The sequence below is a fragment of the Trematomus bernacchii genome, unplaced genomic scaffold (assembly GCF_902827165.1).
Source record: "Trematomus bernacchii unplaced genomic scaffold, fTreBer1.1, whole genome shotgun sequence".
In the NCBI taxonomy this organism is placed as follows: Eukaryota; Metazoa; Chordata; class Actinopteri; order Perciformes; family Nototheniidae; genus Trematomus; species Trematomus bernacchii.
In genome coordinates, this window is record NW_022987582.1 from 8,776,064 (window position 1) to 8,793,430 (window position 17,367).

Here is a 17,367-nt window from a genome sequence, read left to right on the forward strand (position 1 = left end):
CTGTTCCTGAGTGTGTATTCTGGTGTGCTGGGCATCAAGCATTCATGTCAGCCTGTCAACTTGCATTGCTCTCTTTTTGTGTCAAATCCTGCTGCAGAGCGCATTTCTCGTAAGGTGGTAACTCTTGGTTTTTGTTGTTTCCTCTGCTTGGTGTTAACACTGTGCAAAGGTGTCAGTGTGGTTTCTCAGAAATGTTCCTTTGCATCTGTTGATATGTATTCTAATGAGGAGCTTTTCTATATGTGTTCTGTTCACTTTGGAAAGTATCTTTCAGCTCACCAGGAGTAAGAGATTTTTGTTTAAGTTTTATTTTTAATATGCAAAACTTTCGCAGTTAAAATTCAAAATAGCTTGGATGTTTAAATGTAATGCAACAGATTAACGGTATATAAAAATTCTGATTAAAATGGTTCAACATAACTTCTTTAAGACTAAAATGTAGTCGCTAAGTAATGTTTCTAACAGTAGGGGAGGGTTCCTTTTAATATGTTAAAAATCACACAGACAAAAGACCTTTTCTTTTTGGCACCTCTTCTTTAATGACAATTATAATATATCTTCTCAGCCAAATGTAACAATAATGAACATGTGTTTATTATAGAAGCAGTCTGTCATTGTCTTGATAATGTTACATTACAATGGCAGTAAGAAAGCTACAGAAAGCTACAATGTGCAGTAAAAACCCCATATGTGAATGAATGTATAAAAATGTATAGACTATGTTAAAAAAAAGGTAAACAGTATAAAAACCATGTTAAAAACAAAATGTGTACATACTACTTTACATATTTACAAATGTGAGCCATACAACAATGTTGGGAATTATGAAAAATGACATGTGTGTAGGAAGAGTTCATTGTTGTCTATAGATTGAAATCCTTGATAAATCCCATACACAGCTCAAAAGGTTTTACATCACCCTGTGTTTGTTTTACTTTGTGGTTTTGATTAATCAAACATGAATGAGAAACTGTTTCCACAAGCAAAGGGAGAGAAACAATTTGATGTTATGAAGAACATTTGTTTTCCAAAGTGACAGCTATTCCATGCACTATGAATGTATTTATTTTGCAGGCTCATAATCTCATCACAGCGAACAGACTTCATGGTTACAAGACAAAGATTGTATTGAAAATATTTGATAATAAAAATAATTACTATCAGAGCCTCCTTGATGAGAATATGCAACGCATCTAAAATTGAATGGTTGAAACAAATATTCCATTGCAATAAAATTAAAAAAAACGATTTAAACTTACAAGCAGCTTATTAAAATGTCACACTGCTGGTTAAAAACAGTCAAAAATGGAAATTTGAAACACACATGTGGACTCTTCATGGTCCATAAAACCATAACATAATCTGCCCTACACCTTTTACATGATGGAGGTGACAGCAGAGGACTGAGACACTGTGCTCTTCCTGTATGAGCTATCTGAGAAGTCTCTGTTGGAAGGCAGAAGAACCCCAGGCACACATTTCCTCAGCAGAGGCAGGGCTCGCTTCATGAATTTTTGTCCCACAAAGGCGTAGATGATGGGGTTCAGGCAGCAGTGAGTGTAAGCCAAGGTCTCAGTCACCGTTATTGACAGCCTTAAACTGGCTTCTACGCTGCATTTGTTTGGCAATAACCCTTTAGACTTTAGAAACTCCAAGAACAAGGAAAGGTTATACGGGGCCCATAATAAGAAAAAGGCGATCACAATGGACAGGATCAGCTTGACGACACGGTGCTTTTTAGCACTCCTCATGTTCACCAGTATGGGGATGATCCTTGAGTAGCAAACTATCATCACCAGCAGAGGGATCACTAGACCCAACACATGCATTGTGAAGTTGTTATAAAGCTTCCAGTCATCGTTTTCTGGTTTACAAGCCACCCCATTGGAGTCATTTTTCACCTTTGTGAAGATGATATTCGGCAGAGAGATGCAGAAGCTCAGCATCCAGATGAACACGGTCAGGGCGATGCCTGACCTCAGGGTGCGATATTGTGCCACCTTGTGAGCGTGCATGATGGCCATGTAGCGGTCAAGCGTCATGACCACCATGAAGAAGATGCTGCTGAAGAAACCAGTGCTGTGGGAGCCGGAGGCAAAACGGCACATAAAGTCTCCGAAAGTCCATTGACCGACCCTGGCGTAGTGAGAGTAGAAAGGCAGCGTGAGGACAAAGAGGAGGTCGGAGAGAGCCAGGTTGAAAAGGCAGATGTCTGTCAAGTTGGTCTGGTTGCGATGCTTCACCAGGACACACACCACTAGGCCATTGCCTTGAGAGAGGGAGGGGAAAGATTACCATGCATCATATGTAAAGTAATGGCCTTGTTTAATTTCTCTTTCAAATTCAAATTCAAAGGGGCTTTATTGGCATGAAAGTTCAAAGAAACAATGTTGCCAAAGCATCAAAATACAAAATACTTACACAATAATATGATATACAAACAACATTAACATACATCTCAAATTGTTACATATTAATGATATATATACAGTAATACAATTACACTTCAACACACACGTGTGTCTTAGGGTGTGTGTGTGCGTGATTGTGTGTGTGTGTGTGTGTGTGTGTGTGTGTGTCTCATTCACTGTCCCTCAGGTTGTGGCATTTCTCTCTTTCTCACACACACACACACACACACACACACACACACACACACACACACACACACACACACACACACACACACACACACTCTTACCTAAGAAGCCTAGGACGAAAACAAAGCTATAGAGAGTGGGCAGAAACACTTTGTTGAAAATCAGCAAATCAGCATTGTTGCAAGGAGTGAAGTCTTCCCCAGTTCCATTGTAATAGTCGGAATAGTCATAGTTATATGTGCCGGTTGAATTTCCGTTATCATCTGCAAACAAAGAAATTCAACATTTAAGACTTATTTCAGATTGTCCATTGAGATACACTTTATTGCTTACATTGAAACTGCCAGGTTGCAGTACTGTAGTGGTGATGAATAAAACCGTTTTTGTTGGCTGCAGCATTCAACAATTATATTTAAAAAAAACATGTAACTACATCATCTCAACCAATTTCAGGAGCTAAGTTACAGTACATCTGTATTCAGTTAAACAATGAAAGCTGTTCACCCGTGAATATTCATAAAATATGAATTTATTACAATGCTGTAAACACCACAAAAAATCAGTCAAACGCAGTGTTTCTCAAAGTGGGGGGCGCGCCCCCCCTGGGTGGCGCAGAGGCATGACAGGGTGTCCAGTGGTGGTCGAGAGACCAGGAGGAAAAATGGTTTTGAAAAAACAAAATCATAATTTGAAAAATTATTGATTCGAAAATAATATGATAAGTACAGTACAAGTACGTCTGGGTCTCTGTGTTTCATTCAAGCTCGGCTCTGTGTGTGTGTGGAACGAGCCATTTTGTGCGTGTGAGAGAGAGAGAGAGAGAGAGAGAGAGAGAGCGCACCGGTACCGGAGATCGTTGTTGTTAGCTTCTGGTGCTAGTGAGTTAGTGGCCGGGTCTCAAACGTTTTGGTCACGATTAATGTAAACAATTATTTCCGAGGCACATGTTTATATGATCATTATAGTTATACAAAAATAAGAGAATAAATTAAAAACACATATGAAATACTATATGACAGTAAAACAAGAATAACGTTTAAAGGGCCCATGTCATGGCCATTTCCACTGATCATAATTCCATTGTTGAGGTATACTAAAATAGATTTATACTGTGCAATTTTCCAAACTCACATTGGTTTCTCATACAGCATCTCTGTAAACTACGTGTATTCACTGAATTTCACTCTCTGCCTTTAACGGCTCGTTGTAGCTTCAAAAGCTCCAGCCCCCAACCTCCCTGTGAGCACAGTGTGCTCTGATTGGTCGGGACGTTGTGAATCGCGCTGAGCTCCGTGGAGGTGTTGTTTCCTTGTTAGCGATACACAGCCAAACACAGCCAAACTCATCCTGAGCACACACAAAGTCACAGCCAAAGTAAAAACAATAAGTGTGGCTTGATATTGAGTAAGAAAAAGGTTGATAAACGCTGTGAGAATGGGTCTGCAGAGAGAATTTCACCGCAATCCCAACTGTCTGTTATCAGCCTGCAGCTAGGGAGGAGAAATCAGCTGAGCTGCCTGCTAACTGCACACAGATGTGTGTGTGAGGAAGTCCGTGGATTGGTCAATTTGGACCAATCAGCGGGGGCTTAACGTAACGGCTCCGCGGACGTAACGTAACGGCTCCACGGATTGGTCCATTTCGTTCCGGGTACGGCTTGACATCATGCCGTACCCGGAACGAAATGGAAGAATCAAATGGACAATGACGTATCTCCAACGAGGCGTTTTGGGGAGGTATTTTCTGTGTTAGAGTTTTACTCTTTTTTGCCAAATATCAGCATTTTCTTTCTTTTCATTTTTTTGCAAAGTGGCAAAGTATTATAACTTATTGTTCTAGCAAAGGGATTGCACAATTGTATTATGTATTTTTTTGTTTGACCACACAGACTTATGGAGCATTGTTTTATTATCACTGTTCTAGCAAAGGAATGCTCACGTTCATATTGATGTATTTTAATAAATGTTAACTTGGCCCATTACGTGACTATTTGTGTTGGGGGGGCCAGACTTTGTTTTTTCTCCAAAGGGGGGGCCTGACAGAAAAAGTTTGAGAACCATGGGGTAGATGCAGAGTAGATACACCCTAAAAGTCGGTTGTTAATGGTAGGTATGCCCTCTGCTGGTTTTAACAGGTAGTTCACTCCCTTTTAGAAACACTTAGCACATTTACAGATTAAAGGTACAATCCACTCTTTGCTTCCAAGCCAACTGCTGCATAATAGTCATACAATGTAAATTCCACATCAAAATCATCAGTTATTAAATAGCCTACTATTGTATGTAATTCTGTGTTTTTCCTTTTCACTTGAAGTTTGGCGTGTTTTTTGTATTTTAAGCCTTATAGTGTCATTTCATGTCTCTCTCTTCTAGTGTTGAGTCAACTTGCTTCATACTTTCATAGATCTTAGATGTGTTCCACAGATACAATTATTTTAGATATATATTTCAGAGTGTTTAAATAGTAACCTTATGAAGTTACTTCAGGTTTACATAATTATGCTTCAGATGTATTGCTTCCTTAACTGATGCTATTGTCTATGAATAGGTTTATACATTTGAAGGCTGTGTTTGCTCAATCTGAATAGTTTTAAAGATATTTTTAAAGGCCCTTAGATAACTGCCAAAACGTTTTTAATATACAGTTTAATGTGTCTTCAGTTTAATAAAGAAAATACCAAAATAAAATAATATTTAAGGACCTTAAACTTTGTTTTTTAAAGATCTTAAAGTCAAAAATCTAAAGAAATGTCAGTGTACTGTATTAGTGACATACAACTGACAGAACACTTTTAGACCTCAGGCATTAATAATCAGAAACAAACCAAACAACATTTCTTCAACACGCAGGTCACAAATATATTCATCAATGAATACGTTATGCAAACAAAGAGTTGTCAAAATGCATTCACCTGACATGATGATATCTCAGTGATGCCTGTTCCTCTCAGATGTAGACAGTAGCTGCTCTTCAGGGCTCTTTATTTCTCATGTAAAATGATGCACTGACTGTCTTACTTTCGGCAGTAACCTATTAATGAGTAGCATAGAAAGAGAAGTACAGCTGCTGTTTCCTGTACGTCCCTAAGTGTGAATCTGAGATCTTTATCAGTTGCCCATACAGTTTACATCTACATCAGGGCTTCTCAAACTCCGGACCAAGGTCCGGATCCGGACCGAACTGCAAATCAATCCGGACCGAACCCTGTGTCCCATTATAAAAAAAAAAAAAAATTATTAAAAAAAAAAAAAAAAAAAAAAAAAAATGTGATTCTGATAAATATATGTACATCATTGTGTACGCGCGTCTTGTGTCTGACGCGTGTCTGATTGTGAGAATGAACGTGCATATATATTTACTTGTGTGCGCGAGCGTGACACGCATTGCAGACCGCAAGTTAACCGCAAGTTTACCTTGACTTTCTAATGCTTCTAATGCCTTTTTTGCCGAGGTTCAAGGCATTGGCTACAGACAAACAGTGCCATTTCTCCCACTAGTTCAAGCCATCATACTGTATGTATGTATTGAATGTGTGTGTGTATATTACAGGGGCGCCGTTTGCCGACAGGCAAGGCAGGCAAGTGCTTGGACCAGAAGGGGGCCCCCAAAGAAAGTAGATTAAGAAGGTCCACAGCAACGACAACATGAAACACCCTTTAATTTACTGCAACGACATGTCGGGAAACCCCCTCAATGTTAAGAAACATTTTCTTAATTTCAGTTTCGTTGCACCGCTCCGGGGGGGGGGGGGGGGGGGGGGGGGGGTGACTTTACTGGCATTGACCCGGACCAGTGACCTTGTATAAAGTTCACAAGTGGACCTTTAATAAAAAAGTTTGAGTACCCCTGATCTACATCTTTTGTTATGTAGACAAATCTTTAACACATTGAAAGCAACCATAATATTTAACCACAGTCCAGTATGATTCTAAAAACATATTCCTATTAATTAGGGCGTGCAAGTATGTCCCAAACATTTTTGGTGACACAGTGACTCTTTTATTCGATACATTTACCTCCTAGCACTATATTCAAAAGGGAATTGGTGGTGTCCATTTAGATGTTTTGTTTTTGTTTTATAGGCACATTCTTTGTCTTGTTATGGTTGTCATTATAGTGGCCTATTGCTTTTTCACATCTGACTTTTCTCTATCTTACCCTATGTAAATCACCAGGTACATTAAGCTGTAAACTGTCTATGACTGACCTCTGCTGGTCTAGAACGATATTGTTGTTGTGCAGGGAGGTGTTTGATGGGCAACAGAGCACAAAGCATGCTGGGAGAAACTTGCCGGGAGAAGATATTTGAATTCATAAGAGGCTTCTCAATACTCTAATTTCCCCTCCTCTCTCCTCGGTTCCCCTCCTCGAGTCCTCCGCTAGCATCTCCTGTGGGCGGGACTAAGTCTCGAGGATAGGAGTCGAGGAGGGGAAATTAGAGTATTGAGAAGCCTTCATATCATTTCAACGAGACAACGGCTTTTTCCAAAACATGTAAACCCAACGTACAACAACAACCACCACGATATTAATAATAACACTATAACAATAACACCAATGTCTATTACTTATATGTCTATCTCTATATCTTTCGCTGTGAAGCCACATTTAGTTTGTTTGTGTACATCTCATTGGTGCTGTCGCTTTTCAGCTGGCGCTCAGTGAATTCCCAAGGAGGATGATTGACGTGAGATCTGCTGGCGAAGGCGGGCTCGAGGGAGCGTCATCAAGTTAGAAAAGCACAGCTGCAATAGACAGGAAACCATGTGGCATTGCTTTCAAAATAAAAGTGGACTCTCTCAGGGGGTCAGACATGCTTTGCGCTCGCACGTTATGGATAAACACATGAACGCATATCAGATACATTGATTACAAATAAAAAACTGAATAGTAATAATGTCTCTGGCTGTAAGTAACTCCTCTGTTGGCCATACGTAGCCTACCCTATATTCAAAATCCAAGTGTGTGTGCCCATCATCCAATAAGGTGTGCTTTAGTAGTTGGTATACTTGTATAATCAACAAAAAGAGTAAACATTGAAATAAGAATACATTACTCTTCGATTTGATTGTGTTATATGAACTCTTATTTTGGAAAAAAAGACCGGAAGTTGAATGTATGGATGCAATTGTCTTGACAATGCTCGAGGGTAAATCAACCAGAGGGACTGCGAAGATTATATCAAGTGGATGTAACTCAGTCTCTGATAATGAGGCTGTATTGAAAAGAGTAAGTTGGACTTAATATAGTCAATATGTATCGATAATTAGGTCGTAAGTAGCTTTCACAGACACTTTGCGGTCTTTCTGCTTCAGGTCAGGCAGGACTGTCATCTCTGCGCACTGTCACTTGTTGGACTTGTAATAGAACATATCAATTGTTGTGTTTTTGCCAAAAACGATTCCTTTTTTATATTTTAAAACGGTAAGAAAACTGAGTCCAGCAAGCAAATTAAAGTTATATGTGCTAACTCGCAGGTGGTGGCATAATGGAAATCTACCGAGTTTAACGACAACTGCGGATTTTTGGATCCCAGCTCGAGCACCGCTATCATCTGAAGTTGGAAATCACTGCAATGACTGACTCCTCAAAACCTCCTTTAGGGTAAGTACTTAAATAATAAGTACAGAATAATCAAATGAATTCAAGTTCAATATTATCCCTCCGATGGTTTGTGTAACTCAAAATGAACTGTTTAGTTAATCTAACCTGGGTTTGACTGCTAAAAAACGATGCGCACATTTAACGGAACATTTGTCTACTCTGCATTATGTGTGCAGATCATCACAGTCCTCAAACAATATCTCTTGTTTGCGGTTCTCAGTGTGAAGTTTCTCGTGACACTACACATAGCCTATAACATGTATTACCATAATATTTTTAGGAAACGTTTACGACTATAATTGTGAGTAACAGTCATTAATAACCGTAACTTCATTTGTCAACACTTGAAAAGCATGTGTGGTCTATATTCTATATCAATACTGACAACACAGAGAGTGTTCCAGCAGCCAGGCTAACCTGCTCTCCATTTGCCTTCTGTCTCTCCCTCACACACACACACAAACAAACACTCACACACACACAATGAATATATAGCTCTGGAGCAGAGCAGAGAGTAACAGTACAGTTGGTTTTGAGTGGATGGTAGACAGGCATGGCCTTTATCTGTTGGAAAAACAACAGCAACAACTGCAGGTGCTGTCCACAATGTGCTCATGATCTGTTGTTTGGGGTGTGGCTGGAGCTTGTGTCTCTGGCATGTTCATCAGCTGTTAAGACAACATGGTACAGTAGTGATGCTTTTTCCATTCATCCTATCTGTTCATCACATGTGTGGTATTTTTGGAGATGTGTCACCTGATCACATCAACAGATCAACCTTTAATCATCATTGACTGTACATTACATTTGATTCCACAGTATGCTACCGTTAAGAACAATGTCCATACAGTTTAACTCTGACTCGTCTGGTAATTTTCTCTTGATAGAATGGTCAAAAAGGACCCATTACAGCCTTCCATGGCCTACTTTTTGATGTGTTATTACAATGGATATGAGTTAGTTAATGAGGTACTCACTGATAGGGTACATTGGGGCTTCTTATTTTATGAGATGTCAGACAAACGTGATATCAGCATTGTTATTATTGTTTAAATATGTAGTTTTCTTGTGTCCTGCTGTCATTAGGCCTGTCACAATAGCTTATTTTTGTTGGATGATATACTGTTCCATTAATAATTGCGACAAACAATAGTCTTGTCATTTTAAGACAATTTTGTACCACTGATATTACATAATCTAATGGCATAAAAAGAGCGCTCTTTCAATGAGGTATTCACTTTTAATTCTTAAGATCATGCAGACATTTAAATTGGATTGGGAAAAAACAATTAAATACAAAATAAATGGATAAAACCACACAACATAAAAAGTAAATAATTATAGTAGCAAAAAGTATTATAATGGTTAACACAATGAGCAATACAGAGTGAAAAATGTATTAAAGGCATGCGTATGTGACGTACCATAAGTAAATCATATTTTATTGTGATGGGCCTTAAGGCGACTCTACCTTTTCTATCTATCATGCTTGAGCTCTTCTGGACCCTTTTAATAAATGTATCTACACTGTACTGTATGTTTGTAGTAAAGGCTCAACAGAAGTGTAGCGCAGATAATACATGATGTGTGTTCTTAGCAACACAATTATGCTGTGATACTGTTTTGTTTTGAATTGAGGTTTGCTCTACTTCTCCCCTGATTTTTCAAGTAAAGGTCCCTTTAACCAGATACTCTTAAATACAGTGTTTCAGACACTCAAGAGCTTCTTGGCCAAATTACAAAGTAGTCTGGTTTCACAGTCAGCTGGCAGTGGACCAGAGATGCCGGTCAGTGTGTGACATTTCTGCCCACATAAATTACCATGATGACTCCCTTTGTGTTGTGATTTCTCTTCCGTCATCACACAGTGAGTAACTACTTTACAGCATAGCCCAGCCCTAATAAAACACAGGTAATAAAAGATGCATGAAGTCAGTGACAATCATGTGTGCGCATCAAAGCCTTGTGAGTTTATTTTGGTTACATGGTTCAGTCCCTATGATCAACCACCCAGACCCTGACGTAGACAAACACATTTTTTGCCATTTGTCGATACGCAGGCTAGGTGCATTTATTTTTTCTACATAATTCCTCAAATCGTTCATAGAATACAAAAGCCCCAACCACTCTTAACATCCTGCTTTGTGTTGCCATCTGCCTCGCTGATGGTAGGTCAGACATTTGACGTTAAATGCATCTGTTTAGTTTTAAAACTCAACCACAGGAAGAGCGGGCTGGCAGATACTCCAGATAAATACAGTATGGGATTACATATAACTGTCTGTTTATCCTGAGCACACACACAGAGATAATGATTGGCTACCAACGGTCCTGTTAGCCTGTGTGCACTCATGAGCACTGCACATAGAGAGATATCAACACCAGTTGCTAGCTGCAGTGTAAATGCTCATCAATTTAAAGCTGTGCCCACTAGACTAAGATGTCAGTCTCACCCTTTGCATATATGCCATGTGTGTCTGTCAGTCCATACTGTGTGTCTTAAAATAGTCTCAGGGAGAGACATTGTGTGATAATGGAATCCCTTAGTGCTGTGTCTTTTCCTGCTGAGGTCTCAAATTATGGGGCACTAGCTCCACACCCTATCTTTCACAAAACTCCATTTAGAAGTTAAGGTTCCTGCGGTCAGCCACGAGCTCAGCCGTGCTGACTCAGGGATCTCCCTCTCCTTTTTTTTTCTCTTTTTCTTGAAAGCTGTACTGTATTGATTTTCCGAAAAGAGGAAAATGTTTCAGTGAATGTGGTCACATCTGGATATGTTGGGTTATTTTTATGATGGGTTAAATTGAACTCCTGTGAAAGCTGATATAGGCACAGAAGGAGTATTGGAGGCTATACATTTGTTGGCAGCAGTACAGTTTGCATCTGGTAACGTCTGCATTCACTTCACAGGCTGGGCCTTCCCGTTTTAAATAGAAAGGGAGTGGATGCAATGCTTCCAAAAGCATGTTCTGTACGGGAGAAGCCTGAGCAAAGCACACTCTTAGATGAAAAGTATACATTTTAACCTTTGCTCATTTTAAGTGTTTCATAAGAAAGAAACATAGCGCAAGACTGCGTGTTAAAACTTTTGCATTCGCCCATGTATGAGTTATTCCTTAAGTAGTTAATTAAATGTTTCCATCATTCACATTTTATGAGAACGTCCTCATCTTTAAGTAATGTGTCATAATAACCAATTTCAGCAACATCTAGTGTGGTTAATGAACACTAGGAATAATAACTAGGTCATTGGGCTCCACACATTAAAGCAGTACCAGCTCTCTGACTGTATTTACTCCAAAGCCGTGCCATGATACATCGGAAACATTTTAGACATCTAATCCGGCTGTATTAATAGATTGTTCTGCTCCTGAGGCCCCACTACATTTACCAACCTTTATTCTGCCTCTCTCTTTAGTGAAAGAAGCTGTATAGGTCATACCTTAACTACAAAGTGTGCCTCGATCTCAAGTATCTACAGTGTATCAGTCTGTACTATTATTTTGCAGCTGCTATGGGCTGCTCAGATTTATTTCTGGAAGCCTGCAGTCATATGTTAGTCACTGTGGTATGTGGGTTTGTCAAGAGCGGAAGACAGACGGATCGCATGTGTGTGTGCTCAGATTGGACGGACTCCTCTTACACCATCTGAAGGCCATAGCAGAGGTATCGCCTGATAACGCTGAGGTCGCGGAGTGCTCTTTCTGTCGCACAAGTTGTGATGGTTTTTGAAGCTTTTTAACACCTTTGCTATCTTCTTTATTGACAACCACTTTGTGCCACGGTAATCAGCTACAGGTGTCAAGTTGACAGAAGCTATGGAAACATGGCTGTTATTATGTGTTGGCTTTCATTTAAAAGGGCATCATATGTTTCGATGACCTGATGATTGGATGGTAAAAGAGCTTTTGCCATTCAAAAAACCCTTAAATGTCTGGATTCGGTGCGGAAGACCTGACACATTTTTTATTAAAGGTTCCCACTTATTTGTGTTGTATGTTTTTTAAATCAAAGGATCCTTGGGTGCCCATGAGCATCACCCGTAGAGCAACAATATCTGTTTTTCTTCTTGTTTCTCCACAGCCAGAGCTCGATCTAATTGAACAATTTGCTTAGGGAATAGAGAACGGACTAATTATCATTTCCTGCTATTATGTTTCTACATTCCATCTCTCCTTCCTTTCGCCTCATGTTAGACTCTACCAATCTACCCTTTTATATTCCCTTTCTTGTTGATCTTCGGCCTATGGGGCTTTTTGCCACCTGAGATTCCCTCTTACCAACCTTCGTTATCCCTCCTTCCCTTTTCTCTTCTGTTCTTCTTCTACATTGGGCCCGTTTGCCACCCACAAGCTTTACTGTACTGTAAGTCTGCTTGAGCTGCTACCTGGTGCACAATTCATACCTTTATGTCTTGTTGTACTTAAACTGTACATGCTTAAAATGTAATTCTTCTTCCTCATGATAATATTTCTATAGTTAGAATATGTACAGGACACCAGGAAAATGTTTTGAAATTACTTGACTGAGATTCTCAATCAACATTGAGCTGATTTAAAATGTAGAGTGGCTGGATTTTTACATTTAGTGTAAAGAGCATAAAGAAAACATGGTTTTGTATTGTATTTAAGTCACTTCAAATCTACCTCCATGTATAAAGGTGGTTAGTAATGAAATTGTCTGAATGGAAACAACTAGGATGTTAAGAAAGGGTTAGGATTCAAAAAGGTCTACAGAAGTGTCAGTCATATTTGATCAAATAAGGTCTTCTAAGTGATTTTCTTAAAGCTTCCTTGAAAAAAGGGAGAAAAAGTCTTCCTGCTCCTATTTTTGGAGAATGATTATTGTCTGGGAACATGTCTCGTGTTAATCTGTCACTGCGTGCCTCTGTGTCACTGGTCACAAGAGGACAGGAGGACTGGAGGAGGAAGTTGGGTGTGGTGCTGTTACACTAAGTGGATTTCTCTCTTTTAAGTAGGTGTGAAACAGATACTCAGGGATCACAAGTTACTGAGTCAGGCCCCGTCCACACGGAGACGAAACGGAGACGAAAACAAACCGAATTCGATATCAAAAAAGTCTTCCGTCCACACAGAATCGGCTCAAGAAACGTGTCCGTCCACACGAGACCGCTCGACCCGCTGGAGACGGTGTAGTACATATGCCGGGCCTGTAAGTGGCGCTGTACTTCCGCCACAAAATACACCAAAAGCTGTGAATAAGACCGATGACGATTATTATTATTATTATTATTATTATATTATATTATATTATTATTGTTGCTGATGGTTGTGGTAGAGGAGCTGTAGATTTTGCACTAAAATCTGTATCATGGTCAGTAGCGTCTGGAGCATGAACGCAACCCTGTGATCCGCCATTGTTGTTGTTGTTGGCGAAACGCATCAGCAATGACGCGGGGGTGAGCAGCAGAGGTGGGGAGAGGCGGAGCTATGGCGTCATCGTTTTCAGGAAATGATCGTATAGGGCGTACACACGGAGCCGCAAGCGTTTCGTCCTCAGACCTACCCACTTTGGGAGCCGTTATCAAAGGGTATCGGATTCGGGCTCCGAATCCGCGTTTCCGTGTCGGCCTTGTGTGGACGAACTGTCTATACGATAGAGAACGTTAGCGGATTCAACTGATATCGTCTCCGTGTGGACGGGGCCTCATTCTGGCTGAGAACATTGGGAATACATCCTGAACTCAAACCCTTTAAATAACTGGAAGGACTGTAAGCAACCTAATTGATCCAGAGGAGTACAAATTAATTTAGCACCTGAGGTGCGGTGTTGTTTTTAATCTCCCTGGGGTTGTTATGTTACTGTTGCTGACTCTGCACTCCTGTTGAACACATTGTGCTGAGCTCTCACCTGGCACGGATGTTATGGTGGACCTCCTCTGTAGTCATTATCATTGAGTAAGTTCACTTGGCATTGCAGTTGGGTGGTAATACGCATCAAGGCATATGCTAAATTACTTGTGGGCCTATAGCAACTGTAAACAAACCCTTAAAAAACCTCTTATGTCTCCAATACTCACTTCTAAAACAGAAAGTCTTTCCCCTGCTTTCTGTGCCCCTGCTCCTTTCTCCTCCTCTCTCCGGGTCACTGTGTGTATGCATCCAAAATCGACAGCTGCTACTAAACTGAGGTCTGCCCTCTTCTGCAAAGTCAAGTGGTGTAAATATAGGTTGCCATGGGGACACCATGACACCCAAGGGGGCATGCTGGCTATGTAGCAGGACAGAGGGAGTGGCTCAGGGTCCGGGATGTGTATCATTCACAATGTGTCCAATGCACACCGAGAGGTTAAAACTCAAGTGTGCACACAGACAAGTGTGCCTCCATGTAAGAGTGTGGGTGGGGTCACAAAGTGGCACTCAGGGATAAAACATGCTTACTTTGTTGTTGTTGTTGCACATCACTCAGATTATATTCTAGGTTTGAATGATTATTAACTGAGGCCCTTTTCTATATTCACATTTATATATCTTTATATAATAATTAAGCAATGTAAAAACAAGCTAAACATTTTTTAAAAGGACATTGTTTGCAGTATTATTTATATTCTCTTGAGTTGCCAAGTTATATTCTTTTAAATTACTACTACCTTTATTTAGGACTATAAGGCACAAGAAATAAGCACAATATTTTGTTAATATGCAATACAAAAAAGTGTCATAATGCATGAGACCAGTACACTTTTTAAAACGTTTCTGGGACAAAATTGATATAAGGTCCTTCTATCCTTAAATTATTCCAGGGGACAAGGGCAGTTTATTTAAACATATTTTTTGCCTTGTTCTAATCTCTGGGACGGACCTCTGTAAAACATTTTTAAAGTACATATTGATTTGTTTTTATTTACTTAAAATGCACATAACATGTCATAGTAAAACTAGGTCAGTTTGTGATGTGTTGTGCTCAAATAATCTGCACTGTTTCAAGTTGGTTGTCTTCATTAGAGGATAGTGGCTCTTTGTTTTAGTACTCCTATTGTCTGAAACTGAACAACAGACTCAAACAGAAGCCCCGTCTCTGAATGGGGACACGTCTGGCTGTCTGTCTGTCTTAGTGGCTATCTCTCTGCCTGACTTACTGACTCGATGAGTCTCTGTCTGCTGCTATAAATCATCGTTCAATCGACTCCCATCTGCAGCAGATTTTGTTGTTTACAGTACATTATACTGTAGGTATCACTGAAAGACTGACCATTTCCCCCCAAATTGTAACTGGATCCTTATGAAAGTGATGAAAAGATCACAATAAGCAATAAGCAACTTATATTTACATGAGTACTTTTAAGGTGCGAGTGAACGATTGCAGAAAATGGGTATAACAGAAAAATATTGCTTGACAAAAAAGTAGGCCACTTGTAAATGGAATTTATTTTGGTGGTGGTTTTGCTGACAGAGCACAGTTCAGAGCATAAACTAATATATTCCATTATGTGTATAGCCTACCAGAGTGGGAACTTTTAGGCCTTGTTTCCATGGCTGGGATCAACACAGTATGGGATTACAAATAACTGTCTGTCACTTACAGTTACTTCCTCTCAAAGAAAATCCTCTAGGTAGTCTCCTGTGTGTCTGAGCAGTGTTATGTAATTTGACTTGTCAACTAACAACAGTAATCTGAGTGTGACGTTGATGGATTTGCATTTTAAATGCAGTCCGACGTTATTCGCTGTGATCTTGCCAAACCTGTCATTTGAAGGGGATTTAATTTTTGCCTACATCCTGGAACCATCAGACACCTTTTCCATCTCTTTATTGACGCTCACACACCCAGGCTCGGCAACTGTGCCTTGATCAGTCAGCACACTAGTAATAGTAGGGTCAGGGAGGAGGCAGCCTATACACACACTCACTCTTACTGCAGTTAGACACACAGACGTGTTCACACTCCGACTAATCTTTAAAGAGGCTAACAGACAGACAGCAGTAGGATGTCGGCTGCCTATAGGCCTATGTCTGCCTGTAAAGGTATAACAGGTATAACAGTCTATACACATTACACTTATAGATACTCTATTAATTTACTAGCAAATAATAGCATTTGTCAACAACCAAACATTCACCAAATGCTTTGTCAGACTATCATTTTGTTGATAACTAAGAGTTAGTTAAAATATTTCCGTGTCCAATCAATTACTGTTTTATTTAGTCAAAACCTTAATATATCTGCTTCGGTATGCCTTTTTATGGAACTTTCCATAACTTAATTATCTTTGTTGAAGCATCCTTTCAATAACCTCTTTGCAGGGGAAGAGGATATAAATAAAATACAAACATCTGCAGCTTTTCACTTGCTCTTTGTGGGTAAACCATTAACAAATGAAAACCCCCAATAAGTCAACCACATGTATATTTGTTGTTGTATCTAAACTGTGGACCAAAAACTCAACTTACTGTGTACTCTCTTTATTTTAGCCTCTCACATGTTGTCATGGGTTTTTAGACTGAATTAGTCTATAGAAACCTTTAGTGCTTTAAGATTAATTCAGCATCTGTTTGTTTGGATTCCTCCTTTTGCAACTTTAAAAAAAACACATTTTGATGCTATAAACACCTTAGGCCTGAACATTTAAAAGAGGGAAGTGAAATAAAGATATCCTTGATAATGCTGTTTAGTCAGGTGAAAAGAGCTGAGAGGTTCCGAAAGGTCCATTAGTAACCTGTGTGTGTTTGTGTGTTTGTGTGTGTGCACGCTTGTATGTGCTTGTGTGTGTGCGCGTGTGTGAGCCCATTTGTAACTCGGTCCCTGCAGCAGCTCAGCACTTACTGCCCCCCTGTGCCGGAGCAGGGTTTCCTGCTTTTGGTTCCCTGCTTCTCCTTTACTCTCACACTCCTTCTGTCTCTGTTGAGACTCGCTCATTCTAACTCTGTGGGAGACGGAGCTTTTCCTAAAGGGGGCTTTGTGCGTGTCAGCGAGCGGGAAGGAGAGAGAGGGAAATGTAATGGTGAGACAAACAGCAAGCGAGAGGCAGAGGATACTAGCTGACTGTGTTAGACCTGGATGAGGCCCAGTAGCACAGATCCACAGAGCCCAGTTCTGTTCAACTTTGAAAAAACAGACTGACAAAAAATATATAAAAACATCATCCTTATGCAGGTTTTTATTCCTCCTGAAAATCTATTTTTTCTCTTTATTTTTTGTGATA

The 17,367-nt window shown here is 39.8% G+C and overlaps 2 protein-coding genes across 6 annotated transcripts in view; one reads left to right on the top strand and one right to left on the bottom strand.

Moving 5' to 3' along the window:
* Positions 1-521: 521 nt before the first annotated feature.
* Positions 522-5,771, bottom strand: LOC117480281 (C-C chemokine receptor type 5-like). Its single transcript, XM_034127555.1, has 3 exons — positions 5,512-5,771; positions 2,702-2,863; positions 522-2,269 (listed from the first exon to the last, which is right to left on the bottom strand). The coding sequence occupies exons 1-3, from the start codon at positions 5,516-5,518 to the stop codon at positions 1,377-1,379; spliced, it is 1,062 nt and encodes a 353-aa protein (XP_033983446.1). The 5' UTR covers positions 5,519-5,771; the 3' UTR covers positions 522-1,376.
* Positions 5,772-7,751: 1,980 nt separating this feature from the next.
* Positions 7,752-17,367, top strand: part of cobl (cordon-bleu WH2 repeat protein) — a 52,460-nt gene continuing 42,844 nt past the window's right edge. For all 5 annotated transcript variants that reach the window (XM_034127765.1, XM_034127770.1, XM_034127768.1 and 2 more), the window contains exons 1-2: positions 7,752-7,829; positions 8,078-8,204. In XM_034127765.1, coding sequence (XP_033983656.1) covers positions 8,176-8,204 — 29 coding nt within the window. In that variant the 5' untranslated portion in view covers positions 7,752-7,829; positions 8,078-8,175. The remainder of the gene's footprint in view (positions 7,830-8,077; positions 8,205-17,367) is intronic.